At 47.1% G+C, this 24,736-nt stretch overlaps 2 protein-coding genes across 4 annotated transcripts; one reads left to right on the forward strand and one right to left on the reverse strand.

The window, feature by feature from the left end:
• Positions 1-10,878: 10,878 nt before the first annotated feature.
• WFDC9 (WAP four-disulfide core domain 9) lies at positions 10,879-17,397 on the reverse strand. Of its 3 annotated transcripts, XM_085004270.1 has the most exons (5): positions 17,310-17,397; positions 14,749-17,167; positions 13,850-14,167; positions 11,934-12,078; positions 10,879-11,068 (listed from the first exon to the last, which is right to left on the reverse strand). In XM_085004270.1, the coding sequence occupies exons 3-5, from the start codon at positions 13,935-13,937 to the stop codon at positions 11,038-11,040; spliced, it is 264 nt and encodes an 87-aa protein (XP_084860396.1). In that variant the 5' UTR covers positions 13,938-14,167; positions 14,749-17,167; positions 17,310-17,397; the 3' UTR covers positions 10,879-11,037. The 3 variants fall into 3 exon arrangements, with proteins under 3 accessions (XP_084860396.1, XP_084860397.1, XP_003484018.1); XM_085004271.1 differs by lacking the exon at positions 17,310-17,397 and having other exon boundaries at positions 13,850-14,010; positions 17,071-17,220; XM_003483970.3 differs by lacking the exon at positions 17,310-17,397 and having other exon boundaries at positions 13,850-14,194; positions 14,464-15,087.
• Positions 17,252-21,133, forward strand: WFDC10B (WAP four-disulfide core domain 10B). The gene is made up of 3 exons (XM_003360020.4): positions 17,252-17,462; positions 18,157-19,874; positions 20,807-21,133. The coding sequence occupies exons 2-3, from the start codon at positions 19,787-19,789 to the stop codon at positions 20,953-20,955; spliced, it is 237 nt and encodes a 78-aa protein (XP_003360068.3). The 5' UTR covers positions 17,252-17,462; positions 18,157-19,786; the 3' UTR covers positions 20,956-21,133.
• Positions 21,134-24,736: the final 3,603 nt, after the last annotated feature.

The raw sequence follows: 24,736 nt of genomic DNA on the forward strand, positions 1-24,736 counted from the left end.
TAGCTAGAGTTATCTTTAATAGTTTCATCTTTCAGAGTTCCCATTGTGGCTCAGCAGATTAAGAACCTGACTGGTATTCATGAGGATGCGGGTTCGATCCCTGGCTTCACTCAGTGAGTTCAGGATCCCGTGTTGCCAAAAGTTGCAGCATAGGTGGCAGATGCTGCAGCTCTGATTGGATCGCTAGCTCAGGAACTTCCATATGCCAAATGTGTGGCCCTAAAAAAAACCCAAAACATGATTTTGTCTTTCAACTTTTATTTAGACTAGAGTTAAGTGGTAACACTTTTCCATATTACTGTAGCAGAGTATTCTGAATCTGACCATATACTTTAAAAAAAGAGAGAGAGATCAGTTAATTTTTTCTACCACTTTTCATTTTTGTTTTGTTTTTTGCTTTTGGGGACCACACACACAGCATATGGAAATTCCCAGGCCAGGGGTGGAATTGGAGCTGCAGCTGCCAGCCTACCCCACAGACACAGCAACCTGGGACCTGAGCCTTGTCTGCAACCTGCACCACAGGTCACAGCAATGCCAGATCCTCCACCCACTGAGGGAGGCCAGGGATCAAACCCGAATCCTCAAGGATACCAGTCGGGTTTGTAACCTGCTAAGCCACAATGGGAACTCTGCTTCATTTTTTTTCTTTTTGCTCCTCTAAGTGGATAATCTCAGTTGACCTTTGCATTCTAGCTAATTTCTGCTTGGCCAAATGTGCTTTTGAAGCTTTCTACTGAATGCTTCAATTCCACCACTGTATTCTTCAGCTCCAAAATGTGTTTGGTTCTTCTTATCTTTTCCACTTCTTTGTTGAACTTTTCATTTTGTTCTTGTTTGTTTTTCTCATGCTGTTAAATTATCTGTGTTCTCTTGTGGCTCTCCAAGCATCGTTAGAACACATTTTTAAATTCTTCGTTGGCCAGTTTCTGGATCTCCATTTCTTTGGGGCCATTTATTGGAGTTACACTGTGTCCTTTGGTGGAGTCATGACTCTTCATGATCTCTTGAAGCCTTGCTTAGGCATCTGAGCATTTAAAGAAGCAGTCACCTCACAGACTTTGAAAAACTTATGGTTTCCATTTGATATCGCTTATATCTGGAATCTAATATACGGTACAAATGAACCTTTCTGCAGAAAAGAAACTCATGGACATGGAGAACAGACTTGTGGTTGCCAAGAAAGAGGGGGAGGCAGTGGGATGGACTGGGAATTTGAGGTTAATAGATGCAAACTAACGCCTTTGGAATGACATCCTGCTGTGTAGCACTGGAAACAGTATCTAGTCCCTTATGATGGCGCATGATCATGTGAGAAAAAAGAATGTATATATGTATGTGTGACTGGGTCACCTTGCTGTACAGAAGAAAATTGGAAGAACACTATAAACCAGCTATAGTGGAAAAAATAAAAATCATTATTAAAAAAGATACTTTGTCAAGTTAAATGAATAAAAAATAAAAGTTAAAAAAAAAAAGAAAAGAAAAATTTATGGTTTCCAAAGGAGACCGGTTGGGGGGCGGGGAGGGATGGGCTGGAGGTTTGGGTTGGAAAGGCTAGAAAATTGGGTTGTGATGATTGTTGCACAATTATAAATGCAATAAAAATTCACTGCACTGAGTTAAAAAAAAAAAACAGGAAAATAAAGAAACAGTCACCACTTGCAGACTTTATTGACTGACTTCCATAAGAGAAGATTTTGCCTGCAAGTAGGGGCATGCTGGAGCATGCTGTGACCCTAGGTCTAGTCGTACAGGGTGCCATAGGCAGGGGAAGGTGGCAGCTTCAGGTGCAAAGGGGCATGATATGTCTTTGGCTCAGGCTGCTGGGGTTCACAGCACCAATAGCTGTATGGTCCTTGGCAACCTTAGCAGGAGTCTACAGTGGCTGCAAGGGCTGTTGGACTCCCCAGCCTCACCTCCAAGTCCAGCACCCCAAGACCAGGGCAGGCAGAGGTGATGGCCAGAGCTGGTGGTGTGCACACACTTGCCTTTGGGGGCCAGGTGCAGGTGCTTGTGTAGTGTGCAGGCACACACATAGCGGTGGGGACCAGAACGTGCAGCAAGAGCTGGGGCCACCTGTGGGCTCACTGGCAGTTGCAGGGATCCTGGCTGTCGGCCTGCACTACCATCACGGCTGGACCTTACCACAGGCACGTGGCAGTGACAGCTCATGGTGGGGGTCAGGCTGGGGGTGTGCAGTTGCCTAGCTGGAGGCTCCATCTAGGGATGACTGCAGTGTTGCAGACCCGTGATGGAGACAGACCCGATCTGGGACCACAAGCAGCTGCAGGGGCCCTGGCTGGCAGCTTGTTCTCCTGTGGCTTCAGTGTCCCCTGGCATGTGCCCAATGCCGTGGAGGCCTGTCAAGCCAGCAGCGTGCAAATGCGCAGCTGGAGGGCCAGCCCTGCGCATGCACACTGAGGTCTAGGTTGGCATCTTACAATTGTGAAGCTACAGGGGTCTGGACTGGCTACCCGGGCAGTTTCTGGGCTCCAGTGTGGGGACAGGGGATAAGGAGTGGGGAGGGACTTGGGTGGCTGGTGTCAGTGAATGCAATACTCGTGGGGCAACAGCTAGTGAAATCTACAGGGGGCTGTGGCAGCTATGCTGGCCGCTGGTTTCTCTCTTGGTGAAATTGTCTCGGTTTGTCTACAGGCCACCATTTATCAAGATCACTTCTGCTATGTGGCTGTTCCTGGCAGTGCCTGCTTTCTTCTTTGTTTCTAACTGTATCGAGATGGCTCCACTTTGCCAGTCTGGGTGGAGTGAAACCAAAGCTGGACCTTTGTGTGGTGCCCTAAAAGGCTGAAGCTGGTTTTCACCCTGCCTTCCTTTTCTGGGGAGGAGAACTCTCTCTGGCTGGGGTGTTTCCTCTTGGTACTGAGCCATGCCAGCTTGGGGGATGGGGTGATGCAGGCAAAATGAGGTCTTCTCCCTTCTTTTTCTTAGATGGTTATTCTTGAGGTTTTTTTGTTCTGCTGTGTTGCTGTAGTTTTTTTGTTGTTGTTTTGTTTTTGTTTTTGTTTGTTTGTTTGTTTGTTTGCTCTTTTTAGGACAGCATCCACAGCATATGGAAGTTCCCAGGCTAGGAGGTTGAATCGGAGCTGCAGCTGCCAGCCTTCACTACAGCCACAGCGACTCAGGATCCAAGCCACATCTGCATCCTACACCACAGCTCATGGCAAAGCCGGATCCTTAACCCACTGAGCGAGGCCAGGGATCGAACCCGTGTCCTCATGGGGACCAGAACGTGGGTTTATTTCCACTGAACCATGATGGGAACTCCTGCTGTAGTGCCTTAAGTGGAATTCTCCCTGAGCTGTTTTTATTCAAGGGTACCTGTCTAATTGCTCTTTGCTGGGGGAACAGAGGCTGAGGTCTCCTATGTCACCATTTTATTGATATCATTCTGTACCCATATCTTTTGATATATCATATTTTCACTTTTCAAAATATTGAAATATTTTATTCAAAATATTTTGTTTCCTATCATGATTTCATTGTGACCCAGGGTTCCTTAGACTTGCCTCACTTAATTTTTAATCATATGGAGAATTTTCTAGCTATTTTGTTTTCTTTATTTCTAGATTATTTCCACTGTATTTTAATTTATTGACATTTGTAGAGACTTTTTTTTAATGGTCTACATGCTCTGGGAAAGAAAAAATATTTCACAACAATCTGAATTTTTTTTTTTTTTTTTTTTTGCCATGCTCAAGACATGCAGAAGTTCTGGGACCAGGGATTGAACCCCTGCCACAGCAGTAACCCGAGCCACAGCAGTGACAATGCTGGATCCTCAATCTGCTTAGGCTTCTGGGAATCCCCTGAATTCTTTTTGATATAAGTTGATTAGCCACTTTTAAATTTATGTTGCTCAAATCTATATCCTTGCTGATTTGCATCGGGGTGTGGGAGAGCAATTCCTCTTTTCTCAATTACTGAGAGAAATATGTTAAAAATGCCTGCTGGTTAATCATGCTTTTGGCCACAGCAACCTAGTTTACTTGGGACCAATCCTTCCAGTAAAGACAAAATGAGATCCTGAGGCCGGGGATGGGGGTGTGGGGGGCTGCTCCCACACCTTTGAATACCAATCACCTCCCACTACCAAGTGCAAAGGCTCAGTGTGTTCCTAGTGCACCTGCAGGTGACTGAGAGTATCCTACTGCTAAGTGGTTCCAGAGATTTCTCCTAACTGCTTCTTTCTATTTGATCAGCAGGGAACAGTTCATTGGTTTTGTCCCGAGGCAATTCCCCCGCTGCTGCTCCAGGAGAACACAAAGGACCTGTCTTACCTGCCCTCCGTCACCCATCACTTAAAGCTCTTTCTGCACAGTGCCCTCCCCTCCCCTAATCCCCACCAGACCCCTTCCTTTAAGCACATCGCTGGCCCCTGACATAGATGTACTTCAGGAAACTCAAGTACAGAAAATGGGGTTTGTATATCCGTTTGTCATCCGCTTGCCGAGTGAATTTGGGTAGGTTCAGTCACTTGTCTGTGCCTATTTGTTCACCTTTGCTAATTCTTAAAAATGTTTCCTTTGTTTTTCGGGGGGGGGGGAATAATCTTTTTATTTTTATTTTTTGCCACAGCGTGCAGTGGCTTGATGTGACATCTCAGTTCCTAGGCAGGGATTGAACCTGAGATGCAATGATGAAAGCACTGAGTCTTAACCACTAGACCCCCAGGGAACTCCCCTCCTTTGCTAATTTTGGCAAGCAATACTTATTCTCTGGAGGTCTAATGGGTATAAAAACACAGACTAAAAAGAGAAAGATGGCTAATCAGAACACGCTAGAGTCGTAGGGCTTAATGCCAAATTCACGATCCAACATTTTCTGCAACTTCCTCTCTTGCTGTTGGAGGCAGAGGAAGGAATGAGTATCAGCTCATCATGTCCTTCAGGTTCACTTCTGCTCCCCTCGATTCTATATTTAATCCTGACTAGGAGGAATTTTCCTTCTGAGGTATTCCAGTTCCCCCCAATCCTTCAAGGTAGGACCAAGCATCTCTTCTTGAGGAAACCCAATACCACAACTCATGCCAAATCCTCTGTCTCCTATACCGTAAATGCATGACCTATCTGTCCATTGGTATCTTCTTGTCATGTCCCATCCTAGTGTCTATCCATTTGGCTCATAAGACTGAACCCCTTCTTTGGCCTATATGCCAACAGATAGACTTAGTAACACCCCCATTTCTGTGGAGTGGCCCTTGCCACCATCTTGGGCATATGGGTAGGCTCAAAACCCCTGAAGTTTGCTTCTTTTTTGCTGGGAGCATTTGCATGTGAAAATATCTCTATAGATCCCAAATGATTGAATATCTAATGGTAACAGATGAGGCATTGTCCGGGAAGCAAACTTCAAGGGACTAGTGTCATTTCCTTTTCATTCTAAACCATGGGTGCTGTCAACTCTAGGTAAGACTATACCTCCATGGATCAGTGAAAGGAGGAGGCAGGCCTGAGATGACGGGAGAAAGGCTGCACCAGGTTATGGGGATGTCAGAGGATCATGTGTTCCGTGGCTGTAAGAACATCCCACACATAAGCAGTTTTCCCCAGGGATGTGAGTCCATGGACAAAGAGGAGTAGAATCCAGAAGTCTTGGCTAAGAGCACCAAGCCCCTAAAGGGTGAGTAGGCAGGGAGATCCAAAGGGAGAAGCAGGAGTTGAGAGCTTGGGTCAAGTGGGGTGGGGGGTAGTTAGCAAATGGTACTGAGACTATAGAAGAAGAAACAGATGCCGGGTGTTCCATCACAGCTTATTTGTCAAGGAATTGAAGCTGACAATATGACAGCTTAGGGAAGGGGGCTGGCAGGTGGGAAAGCCCACTCCCTCACCCATAGCTGTGGCAAGGTGATTCTACTGGAGGTTCTGGAACATTCTTCCAAGGCCCCCCGGGTGTCCTCTGATTCTCACTGCTGCTTTATGGGCTCAGCCGTAAACAGGAAGTTGCTGATTTTGTGGCTTGAACGGCGGTTCCCTGGAAGAGAAAAGGGGTACGAACTCCATAACCACACAGTCCAGAGAAACATTTCTTTTCAGTGTAACAGAGCCTCCACAACCTGGGGCGGTGGGGGGAGACACGTTTCCTGTGGCATTGGGAATACCCCCCCCTAGGGCTTCCCCTGGGATACTTCAAGTCAACCATGAGCAAAAAGACAGAAAGGTCAGACCTCCTGAGGTCCGGATAAATCAGGTAAAGCCCGAAAGAGGAGAGTGGGTCTCTGAGATGGATGAAGAGGTGGGGGGGGCGAAGGGGGAGCCCAGGCTGGGTTGGCTCTTGGAACGGGCCAGGCTGAGTCTCCTGCTGTCTACCTCCCCACAATTTGGGACCCCCCAGTCTTGGAGAACCGAATGACAAGGAAAAGGTGCTTCTCAAATCCTACCATGTCCCTTGGGAGGCATGCAGACATTTCCACAGGAGGCACTGCAGCAGAGAAGACCCGTCGGACACGCTCTGGGAAGATCGCAGAAATAGGTACACTGCTCCTTGGTGGGAATCGTTTTGCAGGGTTTCATTCCCGGTATTAGTTTACCTTGGAAGGAACACATGAGCACTGACTCCCAGAAGAAAGGTTTTTCTCAGTATTCTCATCCCCTCCAAGGCTCCAGGACCCACTCCACTGATTTCTCTTCTTCCTTTCCCTGCCTGGGAATCTGGGTGGGCTTTTTGGTGCCTGGAGTCAAGATCCTGCTCCCACCCCCCAACCCCCCGCCCCAACAAACCCAGCCACCCCGAATCACTCTTATGGAATTTAAACTCACAGAACCTGAATCCTGAAACCCAATTCTCAGAACAAAGAGTCAACTGTTCTTCCAGTTCCCAAATCTTGTTTTACAGGGTAGGAGGAACTGGGTCCCAGAGCAGGGAAAGAACCTGCCTTGGTCCTCCACCAGTGCCCCCTAGCTGAAACAGCCCTCAGCAGCTGGTTCTTCCCTAGAAACATTTTCTCCACTCTGCACCCACTGCATATGAAAGTTCCCAGGCAAGGGATCAAATCTGAGCCGAAGCCGTGACATACACCACAGCTGTGGCAATGCTGGATCCTTAACCCACTGCACCACAGCAGGAACTCATTGCCTAGAAACTTTTATCAGTCGTTATTTATCCACTATTCTCCCCCTCAATTCTGCTGATTTCAATTTTTTTACACCAGTGGTTCCAATTTTCTTTTCATCAAGCTGTGTTGGTTTTTTGTTTGTTTGTTTGTTTTGTTTGTTGTCTTTTGTTCCTTTTCTAGGGCCACTCCCATGGCATATGGAGGTTTCCAGGCTAGGGGCCTAATCAGAGCTGTAGAAGCTGGCCTATGCCAGAGCCACAGCAATGGGGGATCCGAGCCGCATCTGTGACCTACACCACAGCTCACGGCAACGCTGGATCCTTAACCCGCTGAGCAAGGCCAGGGATCGAACCCACACCCTCATGGTTCCTAGTCAGATTCGTTAACCACTGAGCCATGAAAGGAACTCCCTCATCGAGCTTGTGTTTCATTTCTCCTCTTCATGCCCTGGATTCTAAATATCAGGTCCATAAACAGAAGGCACATTTCCAGAAAGAACTGATGCTCTTACTGCACAGCCCAGGGAACTGTATCCAGTCTCTTGGGATAGAACATGATGGAAGATGATATGAGAAAAAGAATGTGTGTTTGATATCCATATATATCCGTAAATTGTAAATATATATGTATGTATATATATATATGTATCTGTAAATTGACAGACCTTTGTAAATGAACTATAATAAAAATGTTTTTAAAAAGAATGTATGTACATATATAATATATATGTGACTGGGTCACTCTGTTGTACAGCAGAAATCGACACAACACTGTAAATCGACTATGCTCTAATAAAAATAAATTAAAAAAGAAAGAATGGATGTGTGTATGTGTATAATGACTTCACCATATAGCAGAAATTATCACAACATTGTAAATCAACTGTACTGACATAAAACTTTAAAATAAAAAAATGCAATAAATCCACCCACCAAAAAAGAAATAATCAATAGTACTTTTCCAGGTTTCTGCTCATCCTTGGAACGCCTGAAGACATAAACAGCTGGTAACTCAAGCTAGGCTCTGGAGCTTTTCACTGCCAAGGGTCCTTCAGGACAAAAAACCCACCATATACGCACATAAAAAGCAATGCGTTGCTTGTAGCATCAAGAAGCCCTCCAGCTTGAGAACTAACCATTCAGTTTTCCTCAGGTTTCCTGGCTTTCAAAAGGTGTCAGTGCTTTTGCACATTCCAGCCCCTGGTTCCTCTCCACAAGGGGACTGGGAAAGGTTCTTTGGTTTTCTACTCAGCTGCATTTTGAAGCCCAGCCAGAATACCTACTCTGAGTTAGAGCTTCAAGAGAAGCACTGATTCTTTCTTGCCAGTTTCCTGAAGCTGGCAGGATGGCCAGGCAGGAGAGCATCAGCCACTGGAGACCCCACCACTTCATACTGTTGATCGTGGATATCTGAAGGCGAGCCTGGCGGGAGACTCAGGATGTGGCCAGATTCTGCAGGGGCCCGACAAGGGTTTCAGGTGGGGAGTTGGGAGAACACGTGACTGGTGTCTCTCTGCCCTATCTCGTTCTACTTCCTCTTTTTCTCCAGCCAGCACTCCTTTGCTGGGCGTTGACATCTCCTGAGATAAGTTCTTCCTCTTATATTTTAAACGTTCCTCTCTGCAGAAACAAATGCTTTGTAACTTTATCATTTTTTATTTTAGCCATTTGAAAAACACAGAAAAGTATGAAGAAAAGTAATGAGATGGTAATGAGATACTATCAGGTATCCATTAACTAGATAGATAGATACTAGGGTCATTTATCTTTCATAAAAGATGGCTTTAAACTCCCAAATTTTTAAAAAATCACACCTATCTACCACATAAATATTTTATCCTATTTTTAAAGCCATTTAACAATATCAGTAAATACAAGTACATAAAAATTTTTGAATCATCAGAGACTTTTTTGGCTCTGCCTGTAGCATGTGGAAGTTCTCAGGGCCAGGGATCAAACCTCCACTGCGATGACACTGCAGTGAAAACACCAGATCCTTAACTCACTAGGCCACCAGGGAACTCCCATCAGAGACTTAAAAATCGATCACAGAGTTTGAAATGGAACATCTTTTTCAAAATCTGAATTTCCCCAACACGTTCTGTGTTTTACCATAATGTAACTGCTAAACGATACCAGCACATTTCATTGTTTTAAGCATACTTAATTTGCAACTTTTGTACATCTCTTAACTTTATATTGAGGAGTGACAGCAGCAGGATGTCTGAATAAGACTCCTCCGCTTGGATCTCCTCCCTCCACACCAACACTCTGGCATCCATCCGCAGTTAAAAGTGGCTCTGTGGGAGCTGTGTGATCCAGCATCATATGCCGAGGGACCTGGGAGGACCCTCAGGGACTGGTTAATAGGTGTGAAGACCCTTGATTACTCTGCTCTCTAAGGCACTAACCAGTGTTCTCTTAGGACTTAGTCCCTGGCCTGACCTTGGCCTTTGCTATTTCACATTCCTGAGCCTTTCTTTGGGCTATAAATTGATAGAGGTTACCTAATTATCAACTTACACTGACTCATCCTTTTTCTTTCTCTCTCTCTCTCTCTTTTTTTTTTTTTTTTTTTTGTCTTTTTGGGGCCACACCCAAAGCATGTGGAAGTTCCTGGGCTGGTGATTGAATCAGAGCTGTAGCCTCTGGCCTATACCACAACCACAGCAATGCTGATCCTACCTGTGTCTGAGACCTACACCACAGCTCATGGCAACCCCAGATCCCTAACCCACTGAGCGAGGCCAGGGATCAGACCTGGGTCCTCATAGATTCTAGTCGGGTTCCTTACCCCTGAGCCACCATGGGAACTCCTGACTCATCCTTCTAAGTGAGCACATCTTGTCCTCTGAGCAGGAAGAGGCACAAACCTGCATATTTAGTAGATACTCCTCATCTAAGAGAAGGTATATTTTTGTACATGATCTAGAAGATACTGATGTCAAGTGGTGGAAATTCAAGTATATTTTAGGGAAACAATATGGGCAGGAAAGCCTGCCCTTAAACCTCAGGACTTGAGTGATATTACCCGGGTAAGACTGCCAGGCAGACAAAGCTGACCTGGAATAAGAGGGTACCAGGAATAAGAGGGTACCAGGGATGGCAGAAGGAGGAACCTTTCTGGAAGCTCAGAGGACCCACCCTGAAGGCAGGAACACTTTCCCTAATGACAAGAGATGCCAGCCTCTGCCCCAGGGGTTGCTTGTTCCTTGGGACAGAGTGGTGTGGAGGCCAGGGGTCTTGGGTCTTACCTAAGGAGTCTGGCTTTGCATAAACAGGCAGGTCAGAGACTGCCATGTATTCACCAAATCTCGTTTCCTGTTCTTATTGAGCGTATGGCTAGACTGTATTTCTTAGTCTTCTTTGCAAATAGGTGAGACCATATAACTATGTTATGGCAAATAGAATGTAATAAACCCACTTCCGGGCTTGGTCCTTAAAAATCTTCTGTGCGAGTCTCCATGCTAACTTCCTTCTCTTATCTGCTGCCTGGATGCAGAAGAGGTCCCCAAAGATGGAGGAGCTATAAACAGGAAGAGCCAGGGTCCCCGAATCATGGCTGTTCGTTCTTCACTCTCAGGGAAATGTGTCGTGAATGAGGATGAACTTTTAGTGTGTTTACCCCATGAGATTTCTGCACGTCTCTATTTTGGCTACAGCCTGACCTGACTCATACACAAGTCCAACTAGAAAGCAGAGTTGGGTGCCCACGCCCATAATGGGATGGGGACAACTTTTTGAAGGCTCTTGGGGATTATAATGAGTGAAGACCAAAAAAAAAAAAAAAAAAATACAGAGCCCTCAGGTTGGAGGATCTGTTTATTTGGCAAAGACGTGGACTTTCTCCAGACAGAGAGGTCCTCAGCTGGAGCAGGTGGATATCCCAACAGAGAACCAGGCGGCACTTTTCTTAGACCGCAGTCAACCTCCAGCCCACACTAGTGGTGTGTCAGCTAAAATCTAGGGTTTTAGCATGAATTTTAAGGGTTCTCTGGAAGAGAAAAATTAAGTGGTTAAAAGTCAGGAAACCCAGTTGGGGAGGGGGGCATCCATTCCCAAACTTAATAGCATCTTTAGCCCCAGTCAATGGAAACAGAAATTCTTCCTATAAGATCAGGAGTTACCTACTTTTAAGCAGTTTCTCTCAAAATGTTTGTCAGTTGAGGAGTTCCCGTCTTGGCGCAGTGGTTAACGAATCCGACTAGGAACCATGAGGTTGCGGGTTCGGTCCCTGCCCTTGCTCAGTGGGTTAACGATCCGGCGTTGCCGTGAGCTGTGGTGTAGGTTGCAGACGCGGCTCGGATCCCGCGTTGCTGTGGCTCTGGCGTAGGCCGGTGGCTACAGCTCCGATTCGACCCCTAGCCTGGGAACCTCCATGTGCCGCGGGAGCGGCCCAAGAAATAGCAACAACAACAACAACAACAATAACAACAACAACAACAACAAAAAAAAGACAAAAGATTAAAAAAAAAAATGTTTGCCAGTTGAGCAGATAGGTAGAGTCTGGGTCTCCTTGGGTCTGGCTGAGATAAGGGGCCAATGGAGAGACCAGACTAAGGAGGCAATAACTGGGGCCTTGGGCAAGGGAGGGATGAAGCATTTGATGGGTGATGTCTGGGGGGAACTGAATGAGAGTGGAAGAGAAAATGTGGAGGCCGCCATGCTGGTATCTTGGTTTATTTTGCAGTGAGTGGCAATGCAGGTGTGGCGGAAGGAGGGTGTTACCCTGTGTTGCCTATTGCTTTGACAGGATTTGGGTGACTCTGCCTTCTGTTAGAGGTCACGGCTTCTTAAGGAAAGCAAGGCACAGGGAGCAACCAGACCCAGACCCAACCTTCCCATGCCAACCCACTCACTCATTGTCCAAGCAGATGTATCCACAGAAGGTCCAGCAGCACGTGTGATTTGGGAAGGAACATGTCTGCGAGAAAGTGCACCTTTTTACACAATACTTTAATGATGGAGGCTGCACCCAGCACTGCTCAACATCTCTTAGTTCAGCTGGAATGGAGATGGTAGAAGTTGGCGGCATCTGTCCACTCGCGCTTGGAGAAGAAACTTCTCAAGCCTAGAAACCCCTGCGTTCTGACACCTGAGCTCTCAGCCACAAAGGGTTTCTCTGCCTTTAAGAGAATCCCTTCTGTGAACTCTAGCCAGTGGTTTTTCACAGAAGGCTATTCTTACATGGGGTGACGTCCCTCTTACCACGTGTTACCCCAGCATAGCACGTGGGTTCTCTCCACGTTTCCTAATGATGGGCCCCAGGACAACCCCCATCGTGGACAGCACCACCTCGCCAAGTCTGTTCCCATGTAACTTTAGATTTCGGGGCCTGCATTGTTCTCCAGCTCCAACATCCGTACCCAATTTTCAGATTGGAAAACTGAGCCAGGGGAGAAGAGGAACCTGCTTTTCCTTCTTTCTTGTCACTTCCCTGATGAAACCACCAAGGCGCTCTCCCCCAGATTCCCTGTCTTTCTCTGGCCCACAGCCCTCCCCTGTGGTCCCTCATTAGCCCATTTCTTATCATATGATCTCAAACTTTGACTCATAGACACCCTTTATTTGTTTTTCCCACTTTTTCATATTCTAAAAGAGGATTCCTTGGAGTTTCTATTGTGGCTCAGCAGGTTAAGAACCTAACCAGTGTCCATGAGGATGTGGGTTCTATCCCTGGCCTCACTCAGTGGGTAAGCATCTGGCATTGCCACAAGCTTCAGGGTGGGTTGCAGATGCAGCTCGGATCTGGTGTTGCTATGGCTGTGGGGTAGGCTGGCAGCTGCAGCTCCGATTCCACCTCTGGCTCAGGAACGTCCATATGCCACAGGTGCAGCCCTAAAACAAACAAGCAAACAAACAAACAAATAAATAAAATAAAAGATGCTTCCCCTCATTCAGATCAGGCACAGAGATTCCAAAAATATGGGCCCAGAAGGAAGCTCTGCGTTGGTGTCTCCTCTATTCAGGGTGGTTTGACATTGGCAGATATGATTTCCTGCCAGCTATGGAACGTGGGCAAAAACTACATTCCCCTTCCATGTGCCTACTATTGCTTTCAGAGATGGGAGAGGAAGCTTGAAGAGATGCCAGACTGGGAACATCCAACCTAATCAATCTTTCTTTCCTTCCTTCCTTCTTTCTTTCTTTTTTTCTTTTTAGGCATATGGAGGTTCCCAGGCCAGCCTACGCCACAGCCACAGCAACATCAGATCTGAGCCACATCTGTGAACTACACCACAGTTCATGGCAACGCCAGATCCTTAACCCACTGAGAGAGGCCAGGGATCAAACTCGAAACCTCAAGGTTTCTAGTTGGATTCGTTTCTGCTGAGACATGACAGGAACTCCTAACCTAATCTTTCTTTTTTTTTTTTTTTTTTTTTTTCTTTCTTTGGTCTTTTTGTCTTTTCTAGGGCAGTACCCACGGCATATGGAGGTTCCCAGACTAGGGGTCGAATCGGACCTGTAACTGCTGGCCTACGCCACAGCCACAGCAACACCAGATCCGAGCTGTGTGCGACCTGCACCACAGCTCACAGCAATACCAGATCCTTAACTCATTGAACGAGGCCAGGGATCGAACCTGCAACCTCATGGCTCCTAGTCAGATTCATTAACCACTGAGCCACGACGGAATTCCCCAACCTAATCTTTCTTGAAGGAAGCTTCTGGTCCTTTAAAGGGTTGATCCGAGAAATGTGGACCCTGATTCAGTTGTGCCTGACCTCCCAGGCCCGGGCACAGCACCCTCCTCCCTCGCCTTACCACCTACGGAAAGGTTTGAACCTGAAGCCTCCCAACACAGGCAGCATCACAACCTCGTAGACGAGCATGATGAGCAGGAGAAGCCAGGGCTTCATGATAGTTTCTATGTGGGTTAAGTTTTGGCAGAAGACAGGTCTTTTCCAGATGCTGCCAGAGGTAGAAAAGGAACTAAGGAGAATACGGTAAGAAAGAAAGAGAAAGTGCTTGTAAATACTGTGTCATTTTTTTTATACAAAGTATCACTGATCTTTTATTTTTATTTATTTATTTATTTGTCTTTTTGCCGTTTCTAGGGCCACGCCCGCGGCATATGGAGGTTCCCAGGCTAGGGGTCCAATCGGAGCTATAGAAGCTGGCCTACGCCAGAGCCACAGCAACGCAGGATCCGAGCCGCATCTGCAACCTACACCACAGCTCACGGCAATGCCAGATCCTTAACCCACTGAGCAAGGCCAGGGACCGAACCTGCAACCTCATGGTTCCTAGTCAGATTCGTTAACCACTGAGCCACAACGGGAACTCCTGTGTCATTTTTTTCTCCTACTTTTCCTTTGCATTTGCATGCCCTTAACAACATATCAAGATAGCCACTGGCTTCCCCAGGCTTATTCTCCATCTCACATTTCAAAATTTTACAAAAATTATTTCTTTTAAAAATGCATTGCTTTTTGCTGATCAAAAAGCAATAAATCCTGGAGTTTGCGGCTCTCAATGGTAATGAACCTGACTAGAATCCATGAGGATTCAGGTTTGATCCCTGGCCTTGCTCACTGGGTAAGGATCCCACGTTGCTGTGAGCTGTGGTGTAGGTCACAGATGATGCTCAGACCCCCTGTTGCTGCAGCTGCAGGGAAGGCTGGCAGTGGCAGCTCCAATTCGACCCCTAGCCTGGGAACTTCCATAGGCCCTGGGTGCACCCCCCGAAAAACAAAGACCAAAAGAAAAGCAATAAATCTTCAGATTGCAACATTTAAAAAAAAATACAGAGAGAAGGGGAAGAAAGGGAGGAAATGGATAGGCATTTATAGTCCACCACCCAGATAACTAGTTTAAGTATATACTTTCGTGTTGTAGTCATTATTTTTATGAAATTGGAAGAATAAAAACCTGTGAAGTATCCTGATTTTTTTATTTAAGAACCTATGTAACGGGGAGTTCCCGTCATGGCTCAGTGGTTAACGAATCCAACTAGGAACCATGAGGTTACGGGTTCAATCCCTGGCCCTGCCCAATGGGTTAAGGATCTGGCATTGCCGTGAACTGTGGTGCAGGTTGCAGACGAGGCTTGGATCCCGAATTGCTGTGGCTCTGGTGGAGGCTGGTGCTACAGCTCTGATTCGACCCCTAGACTGGGAACCTCCATATGCCGCGGGAGCGGCCCTAGAAAAGGCAAAAAAACAAAAAGCCAAAAAAAAAAAAAAAAAAAGAACCTATGTAAGGGGATGGTAAAATGGAAGTTTAAGTTGAGACCCTAACGACTGATTACTCAGTAGGACTTGAGAAAAGTTTTTGACCAAACTTAAAACTTTCATCTACATAGATGATCCAACATTGAAGGAGTTAATAAGAGAGGATTTGGGAGTTCCCTTGTGGTGCAGCGGGTTAAGGATCTGGTATTGTCACTGCTGCAGGTCAGGTCGCTGCTGTGGCACGGGTTCAATCCACAGGCTGAAGATGTGGCCAAAAAGAAAAAGTGCAATACCGGAGATCACTTAAAAGGCACAGAATTCTTCAAAGGGATCTTTGTAAGCGTCTTCTCCTCTCAGAGTACATGAAATTTGGAAGCTGGAAAAATGCAAGTTTGGGGCATGTGAATTACCAGATGCATTGACTTTGAGGCAAACTGGATTTAGGAGACGTGTGGAGAGAAAAAAAGAGGAGAGGGAGTTCCCTTGTGGAGCCTCGGGTTAAGTATCCAGCCCTGTGGCTGCAGTGGCCCCATCACTGCTGTGGCTCAGGTGAGATCCCTGTGGCCCGGGAACTTCCACATGCTCTGGCTGCAGACAAAAGAAGGAAGGAAGGAAGGAAGGAAGGAAGGAAGGAAGGAAGGAAGGAAGGAAGGAAGGAAGGAAGAAAGGGGAAAAAGAAAAGAAGAGAAAAGGGGAAGAGAGGCGCTTTAAAAGGTAAAAGGTCAGATGTTTGGGAGCTTCCACTCGTAGCTGCTTAAATCTGCTCTCCGACCTTCTCCGCTCAGAACCCACACTTTTGCCAGCTTGTTCCAGCCTCATTTGGTGAAAGAAAATAACGAAGTTGAGGTATTGAGACACAATTACCATCGGGCCATGTTTATACCAATGGACACAACTTAACTGGTGAGGCTCCAGGTCAGAGGAGAACCATGTTTGAGCAGGTCAGGCTTCCAGAAATCCTGTAAACCACTCCCATTTTTTGCGTGGTGGTGGGATTCCCAGTCCTTGAGCCGGGCTCAGAAGGTTCTGGTCCTCTGAAGGTTCCAGCACACAGCCAGACAGATGTGTCAGGCAGATGCTCTGTTATCCACTTACAGGCGGGGGTGTGAGGAAGGAGGTGAGAGGTGAAGGTGGGCACGGACTGGGATGGGTCCCTGGATTCCTGACACCTGCCTTTTGCACACAGAAGGAGGAAGACCCGCACCCAGTGAGAGAAGCACGAGAAAGCCAAAGCAATGGGTTCTGTGAAGCTGTTTCTTTGTACTTAAAACTAGCATTCTAGACCAGATTTCCCAGAGCGCTGGAATCTGTTCATCTAAAAGGTCTCACTCTTAGTCCAGTTTCTTACTTTCCCCCGAAGGGCGTTCAGGATCCTGGGACACCCAGTTTCCCTCTTTGCACACCTCAGGGGCATTAAATGATCCCGGGGAAGGAAAACAGCATCACACCCAGGCTGGGTACCCCTCTCATACAGAACTCGGGGTGAATTCTCTGGCATCCTAAGATAGGGTGCAGGACAATGAAAAGATGGCTGGGGGGCACAGAGACACAGAACTGCTGCCGCCCCTTCCCTCACTTCGGGATCCTGGGCTTTGGGAATGTTACAGGGGAAAGCAGTGGTTAAGAGTCAGGGATCTCTGTCCCTTTTACCTAAGGCACTTGAGACAGCTCGTGTCACCTCTCGATTTTCTCATGTGAATAACAGGCAATAATCCCTGTCTCCCAAACACAGGAACAGTGTGGACACTGCCTGAGCAGGGAACTCATCCACGCAAAAGCCCCAAGTCAGTGCTCTCGCCTCAAGAGCTACCCCCCCTACCTGTGAAGGTGTCTGAGTGGAGTGTCTGCAGCAGCGGGCCCACAGCTCTCTTATCTGGTCTCTCCTTCCTTGGGAAGCTGGGGGATCTGGGGGTGACCTGGAACAAGGGGCAGAAGAGGAGAAACGCCAAGTTCAAAGGCCGAGAACTTCATGGTGGTTTTGGTTGCGACGGATTTTTTCATTTCCACCCGGGAACACACTGTCCCTACTGCAGCTTCTTTCCTTTGATGCTCACCCACCCAGAAGTCCTGAATTTTCTTTGACATGAGCAGTAGCTCCTGCTAAGCAAGGAGGAACTTTGTGTTCCTGGGTGGAAGTTCTGGCCACCGGCAACTGACTCAACTCGAGTCTCCAGACTGACTTTAGGTTGATACATCTTCATTCATGCAAAGGTAGGGGGTGGCGGAGAGTCTGCATACCTCTTTTCCTTGGACTTGTTGTGTGTGCTATTTAAGGTCCCATTCTTCTCTGGATTGATTCTCTCCTTTGCTAATTAAGGCATACTGTCATCTCCCACCAAACGCCCTAAGGCTTTGGTGTCGATGAAAAGAGCTGAATAAGAAAAACTCTAGGCGTTCCTGCTGCAGTGCAGTGGGTTCATGGTCCAGCTTGTCTCTGGAGGCGCTGTGTCAATTCCCGGCCCAGCACGGTGGGCTAAGGATCCGGTGCTGCCACAGCTGGGACATGGATGGCAGCTGTGGCTCAGACTCCATCCCTGGCCCAGGAACTTCCATATGCCCTGATGCAGCCAAAAGAGAAAAGCAAATCAATCAATCAATACGGTTTTGTTTTGTTTTGTTTTTTTTAAGAAAAACTTTAGAAGAGATCGATTTGAAGCAGTGAGATCTCATGCTGAGCCCTAGGCACAGATCTGTGAGTTGCAGGCTGGGGAGATTTGCCCACAGACGTCAGAGAGGGGCATTGTGCTGGGCACATGCTGCCACTTGGAGCTCATTAGAAACCAGAAGACTCAAGTGGGCAAGGGCCGGGGACTCCCGAGGACAAGCCCTCCTTCTCCCAAACCCTGTCTTCAGGAATATTCTATACAGTGACAGCAGGTGTCCATATACAAGTGATCTTCCCCAGGACCTGTCGGTGCACTGAGCCGTGGAAAACGCATGCCAAGATTCTGGTGACGTGGATGAGAACAGTGAACCAGTGTAGAGACAAAAGGCAGAACTGGGGGAGCCGGGAAAGGTATGAGACCCAGCGGAAGGAAAGCTGAGTGGAGACTACAAATGCTGCCTCACCTACAGTGATCCGGTGAGGGGTTCCCAAGACATTTGTTTACATGGCAGGAAAATGCTGCTTCCTGCAGGGTAATCGCAGCCTCGTGCTCTGGATCTAGCCCAGATATTGGGCATCCTCAGTGGTCTATGTAAGAAGGACTGTCTCTGCTGAGTGCCGAGGAGGCTCTGCTCAGGGTTCCTGAGACTTTTGCTCTTGGTTCGGGATCATGCAGAAGTGTCTGATGTGTGTGTGTGTGTGTGTGTGTGTGTGAGTGTGTGCGTATTCCTTTATTTCTGGGGCTAGCTGTGTGTGTGTAATTAAATTAGCTACCTCATTTTTCACCAAAAATTCCAGCTCTCTTACTTTACTCTGTAACTGGGTCACCGTGCTGCACAGTAGAAAAACACTGTATTGGGGAAATAACAATAAAAAAATTAGAATACTGAACAAATTTTTAAAAATTAAAAATACATAAAGAAAGAAATTGAGGTTTATGAATAAAAATGTCCAACAGGATATTGTCTAGATAATCAGTAATTGGTATAATACAGATGCTTGACAATAGGCTTTTAAGTGACGGCTGTGCAATTACAAAAAATCATGTTTTGTGAAATATTTACAGGGTTAAATGAGGGCGGACAAGATGGGTAACAAAACGTGGATGATTCAAAATGTGAGAACACAGAACTGTGCGCAGGGAAACAAGGAAGATAATGCAGTGGGGCTCATGTTAATAGCACATAGCACGATTATCATCTCTTTTCTCTTTTTCTTTTCTTTTTTTCTTTTTTCTTTTTTTTTTTTTTTTTTTTTTTTTTTTTAGGACTGAGCCTGTAGCACACTGAAGTTCCCAGGTTAGGGGTTGAATCAGAGCTACAGCTGTCAGCCTACACCACAGCCACAGCAACTCGGGACCTGATTCACATCTGCGACCTACGTCACAGCTCGTGGCAACCCCCGATCCTTAACCTACTGAGTGGGGCTAGGGATCGAACCTTCAATCCTCATGGATACCAGTTGGGCTCTTAACCTGCTGAGCCACAATGGGAACTCCTCTCTCCTCCTTTTTCTCTAAAGAATTTTGGTTTGGTTTGGCTTGGGCCACTCCTGAGGCATGTGGAAATTCCTGGGCCAAGGATTGAACCTGTGCCACAGCAGCGCCCTGAGCCATATCCTTAACCCACAGTACCACGCGAGAATGCCTCTATAAATTATTTTGGAATTAGGCAAGAGAACTATATTACATCTTCCAGCAAACAAAAGCCGTGTTTGCAGGAGGGGAGGGTTAGCTGTATGAGAGGAGGAGTCCTCTGGGAGGGGCGGGCCAGGGGAGGGAGCAGGGACTGCTTGCTCTGCCCCCACGGGGCCAGCAGAGGCGGGGAGGGGCCCAGCATAACCTCCTCTTTCCTTCCTTGCCTCGCTCTCCACACCCAGCTCTCCAGGGGAGGCCGTGCCAGGTTGAGAGTTCACCACTCTGCTCAGAACCATGCAATCCCAGGCTCTGCTGCCCATCCTGCTTCTCTGTGTTCTGCTGCTGCAGATCCAGGGAGGGCCCCATATCAAGAAGAAGCCGAGTAGGTGACGGACGAGGGGGGGGAGGTGGGGGCGGGGCGTGGAGAGAAGGAGAGGGCTGTGTCCAGTCCAAGCAGAACCTGGAATTGGAACGTGTATGCACATGCTAGTGTGACCTCTGCACTAGGAGGACTCTGGTTCTTCTCAGACCATGGCCCTCCAGCCCCGTGGCCCCTCTGGGAAGGGTGATGGGGTGGAGGGGGCGACAACATCTTTTTATTCTCCATCCCCCAAACCCAGAGACACACGGTATCTATAATAGTGAAAGATGCACCAGAGCTGCGAATCAGATCGGAAAACAAAACAGCTCTTCTTTGACTTGTGCATATGTGGGACCGGGAACCATCAGAGATGCTTCTGGGGTGGGGTGCAGAATGAAAGGACCTCCAAGGAGCAAATTTGGTCAAGTTAAAGTTATCGGCAGAGGAAGCAGGATGGTGGCAGTGAAAGGAACTATCCAAGGTGGTGTTTCCTGGGACGGGGGCAGGGATACTGCACCCAAGAGACAGGATGAGAGGAGAGAGAGGATGAAGAGGCACGTTCAGCTTGGTCTCTGGGGCCTGCAGATTCTGGCGAGTGGGGGAGGGATGGCAGGATGTGCCAGCCTGGGCTAAGTTGTCAGGGTTAGGGTGTAGATGCTCTGGGGGCGACTTGGCCAAAGTGGTGACTACACGGGGAGACGGGGGCCTGATTGCAGGAGCATGGACAGGGTCCGGGTAGCCTGGGCATCGAGGTCTGTTAGGGAAGAAGAGGAGGACTAGGATGTGGGGTCATAGAAATCACCAGAATTCGATGAAGGGAAAGGGTGCATTCTCTGATGAGTCCAAGACTCCCAGGAATGGGATTGCGTCCGGGGTCTTGGAGGACGCTCTAAGCTTCAGAGAGGGGTTCTCTAGGGACCTGGTTCACCGACCCTCCTCCTGCTCTGCTTCAGCCATGCAGCTGTCCCCAGAAATCAAGCCGTGTGAGAAGAGACCCAAAGTATACCTGTGCAGGCACCCCTGCACACATCATCAAGAGTGTCAAGCAAATAATATATGCTGTTCGACCTTCTGCGGGAACGTGTGCATGAGCCTCCTGTGAGTCAGAGAGCAGACTGGGCTGGCACACTGCTCCCCCAGCCCTCTCTACCCAGAGACCATGCCTCCAGCTGAAGACAAGGACCTCACACCCGGGATCAAGGATGTCAACGGGAAGGCCAGGCTCCCCACTGTGTGAACAGCTTAGTCCTGTCAAATAAACCAGAACAAATGCCCAGGGACCTGCTTCGTTCACTCGCAGTGCTTGAGCATCGGGCACAGACCCCAGAGGGCCCCGCCTGTCTGGATCTGGGTCCCTGATGTCTCTCCCCTTGTCACGTTTCTCTCCTCTTGCTCCCTCTGGCCTCCTGCCAGGCCCCTGCGGGCTCAGCCCACTTGGTGCTCTGCTCACTGAACCGGTTCTGCCAGGGGGAGCAGCTGCATGTGTGTGGTGGCTCTGAGGGCTAAGAAGACCCTTCCTCCCCCAGGAGTCACAAGGGCCACGTTCAACAGGAGATGCTCAGAGGCTGGCTAGACCCTGGGGGGCCCAGAGTGAGAGCCCCCCCCCCCCGCCCCGGGAGGACCCTTCTTCCTCTGGTCCAGCCCCTCCCATTCTCCTCATGCTCCTTGAGAGATTCAGGTTACAGTGTCTTTACAATGAAGAAAATGAATCCCAAGGAAGTGAGGGCACCTGTCCAAGGCCAAGAGAGAGGGAGGTGGCATGGTGCGGCTGGAGGAGGGTGCTCCCCTGCTCCCTCTGTGTGCTCCCTTCTTCTGCACGGTTGTGAGCCCATCCACATGGGAGTGAGGGCCTGGGCTAGCCCTGACCACCCCCACTCCGTCATCCCCAAGAAGGTCCCTCTTGAAATGGGGCCTGGAATGGGACCCCAGGACCTGGGACTCTGGTGCCTTCCTGTAACTGAGTGCTCCCCACCGTCCTTTCCCCAGTCCTCTTCCTATGGTCTCATCCTTCCTTCCTTTCCTTCTTTCTTTCTTTCCTTCTTTCTTTCTTCCTCTCTATCTCTTCCTTCCTTCCTTTCTTTTTTCCTTCCTTCCTCCCCTCCCTCCTTCCCTCTCTCTCTATTCCTCTCTTGCTTTCTTCCTTTCTTTTTTTTATCTTTTGTCTTCTTAGGTCCCCACCTTTTATGGAGGTCCCCAGGCTAGGGGTCTAATCGGAGCTGTAGCTGCGGGCCTACGCCACAGCCACAGCAATGCCAGATCTGAGCCACGTCTGTGACCTACACCATAGTTCATGGCAACACCCGATCCTTAACCCACTGAGCAAGGCCAGGGATCGAACCCACAACCTCATGGTTCCTAGTCAGATTCGTTTCCACTGTGCTGCAAGGGAACTCCCCTTTATTTCTTTATTTCTGTTTTAGTCCAGAAGGATGCCACCGACTGGAGGAATAAATGGTTCTTTATTTTTTCTTTCTTTCTTTCTTTCTTTCTTTCTTTCTTTCTTTCTTTCTTTCTTTTTTTTTTTTCCCTAGGGCTGCACCTGTGGCTTATGGAAGTTCCCAGGCTAGGGGTTGAATTGGAGGTACAACTGCTGGCCTATGCCACAACCATAGCAACGCCAGATCCAAGCCACATCTGCAAACTACACCACAATTCACGGCAACACCCGATCCTGAACCCACTGATTGAGGCCAGGGATCGAACCCAAAACCTCATAGATACTACCTGGATTCTTAACCTGCTTACTCACAAGGGGAGCTCCCACGTCTAGATGTTCTATACTGCATGATTTAGTCTTGGGAGGGTTTTGCGTTTCCAGGAATTTATCCATTTCTTTTGGGTTACCCTACTTGTTGGCAGTCCCTTCTCTCTCTTTAGAATCAGGAATCGACGCCACACCTTCATTTCTGATGTTAGTGGTTTGAGTATCTCCCTTCTTTTCTTAGTCCATCTGACTAAATGTTTGTTAATCTTGTGGATCTTTTCAAAGAACCAACTTTTGGTTTCATCGATTTTTCTCTATTATTTTTCTATTTTGTTTATCTCTGCTTAAACTTTTAATTTCTTTCTTTCTGCTAGCTTTGGATTTACTTTGCTCTTCTTTTTCTAGTTCAAGTTGTAAAGTTAGGTTGTTCATTTGAGATCTTTCCAGTGTTTTTTGTTTTTGTTTCTGTTTTTTGTCTTTTTGCCATTTCTTGGGCCGCTCCCACGGCATATGGAGGTTCCCAGGTTAGGGGTCCAATCGGAGCTGTAGCCGCTGGCCTACGCCAGAGCCACAGCAACACAGGATCCGAGCCGCGTCTGCGACCTACACCACAGCTCATAGCAACGCTGGATCCCCAACCCACTGAGTAAGGCCAGGGATCGAACCCGCAACCTCATGGTTCCTAGTCAGATTCATTAACCACTGAGCCACGACAGGAACTCCAGCCACGACGGGAACTCCCTTTCTAGTTTTTAAATGTAAGCCTTAAAGCTAACAATTTCCTTGTTAGCACTGCTTTTGCTGTCACATAAATTTCCATATGTTGTATTTTTGTTTTTATTGATCTCTAAGTATTTGCCTAGTTCCCTTTGGTCCACTGATTGTTTAAGAGTGTGTTGCTGAATGTCCATGGATTTGTGAGTTTTCCAGTTTTACTGCTGTTATTGGTTTCTGTTGTGGTTGGATAATATCTATCTCTTAAATCTATTGAGGAGTTCCCGTCATGGCTCAACAGTAATAAATCCCAACTACTATACATGAGGATGTAGGCTTGATCCCGTGCCTTGCTCAGTGGGTTAAGGATCCAGGGTTGCCATAAGCTGTGGGGTAGGTCGCAGATGATTCTCGGATCCCCTGTTGCTGTGGCTATGGTGTAGACTGGCAGCGGCAGCTCTGATTTGACCCCTAGCCTGGGAACTTATATATTTTGCAAGTGTGGCCCTGAAAAGACTAAATAAATAAATAAATAAAATCTATTGAGACTTTATTTGCAGTTTAAACTATGGTCTTTAATGGAAAATGTCCTGTGTGCCCTTGAGACGAATGTCTGTGATGGTGTTGCTGGGTTGAGTGCTCTGTCTATGTCTGTTAGAGCTAGTTATTTTATTGTGTTGTGTTTAAGTCGTCTATTTTCTGAACTTATCTTTTTAAAAATAACTTCTTTATTATTTTATTTTTTAAATTAAAGTATAGTTGACTTACTATGTTGTGCCAATTTCTGCTGCACAGCGTAGTGTATGACCCATTCATAAATATATATACATATTCTTTTTCTTGTGTCATCTTCCATCATGTTCTATCCCAAGAGTTTGGATATAGTTCTCTGTGCTATACAGTAGGATCTCATTGCTTATCTATACCAAATGTAATAGTTTGCATCTACGAACCCCAAACTCTCAGTCTACCTAGTCGTTTTATTATTGAGACTGGGGGGTGAACGTCTCCAATTTTATTGGAGAATTGTTTCTATTTCTCACATCGATTCTGACAGTTTTTGCGTCATGTATTTTGATGATTATCATTAGGTGCACAATGTTTATAACGGTTATATATTTTGCTGTATTGAACCATTTATTAATATAGAGTGTCCTTTGTCTCCTGCGACATTTTTTGATTTAAGCTCTTATTACAGCCACCCTGTTCTATTTTCATTACTATTTGAATGGAACACCTTTCCCCATCTTTTCACCTTCAATCTGTTTGGCTCTCAAGTGAATCTTTTGTAGACAGCAGATGGTTGGATCATGTGTTTTTATCTATTCTTCCAAACTCTATGTTTTGATTGGCGAGTGTAATCTGTTACATTTAAAGAAATTACCGAGGAGGAGGGATTTACTTCTGTCATTTTCCATTTGTTTTCTATGTGCCTTATAAAGATTTTTGGTCATATCTATTATCT

This window comes from Sus scrofa, chromosome 17 (assembly GCF_054392235.1).
Source record: "Sus scrofa isolate SSC_HxYL_T2T_F1_AM1 chromosome 17, Sscrofa_HxYL_maternal_Yorkshire_Landrace_v2.0, whole genome shotgun sequence".
Lineage (NCBI taxonomy): Eukaryota > Metazoa > Chordata > Mammalia > Artiodactyla > Suidae > Sus > Sus scrofa.

Coding starts and splice junctions, on each gene's coding strand:
- WFDC10B (XM_003360020.4), top strand. CDS start 19,787: ATGCAATCCCAGGCTCTGCTGCCCATCCTGCTTCTCTGTGTTCTGCTG. Junction 19,875..20,806: donor CCATATCAAGAAGAAGCCGA/GTAGGTGACGGA, acceptor GCTCTGCTTCAG/CCATGCAGCTGTCCCCAGAA.
- WFDC9 (XM_085004270.1), bottom strand. CDS start 13,937: ATGAAGCCCTGGCTTCTCCTGCTCATCATGCTCGTCTACGAGGTTGTG. Junction 12,079..13,849: donor CTTCAGGTTCAAACCTTTCC/GTAGGTGGTAAG, acceptor TCTCCATTCCAG/CTGAACTAAGAGATGTTGAG. Junction 11,069..11,933: donor TACATCTGCTTGGACAATGA/GTGAGTGGGTTG, acceptor TTTCTCTTCCAG/AGAACCCTTAAAATTCATGC.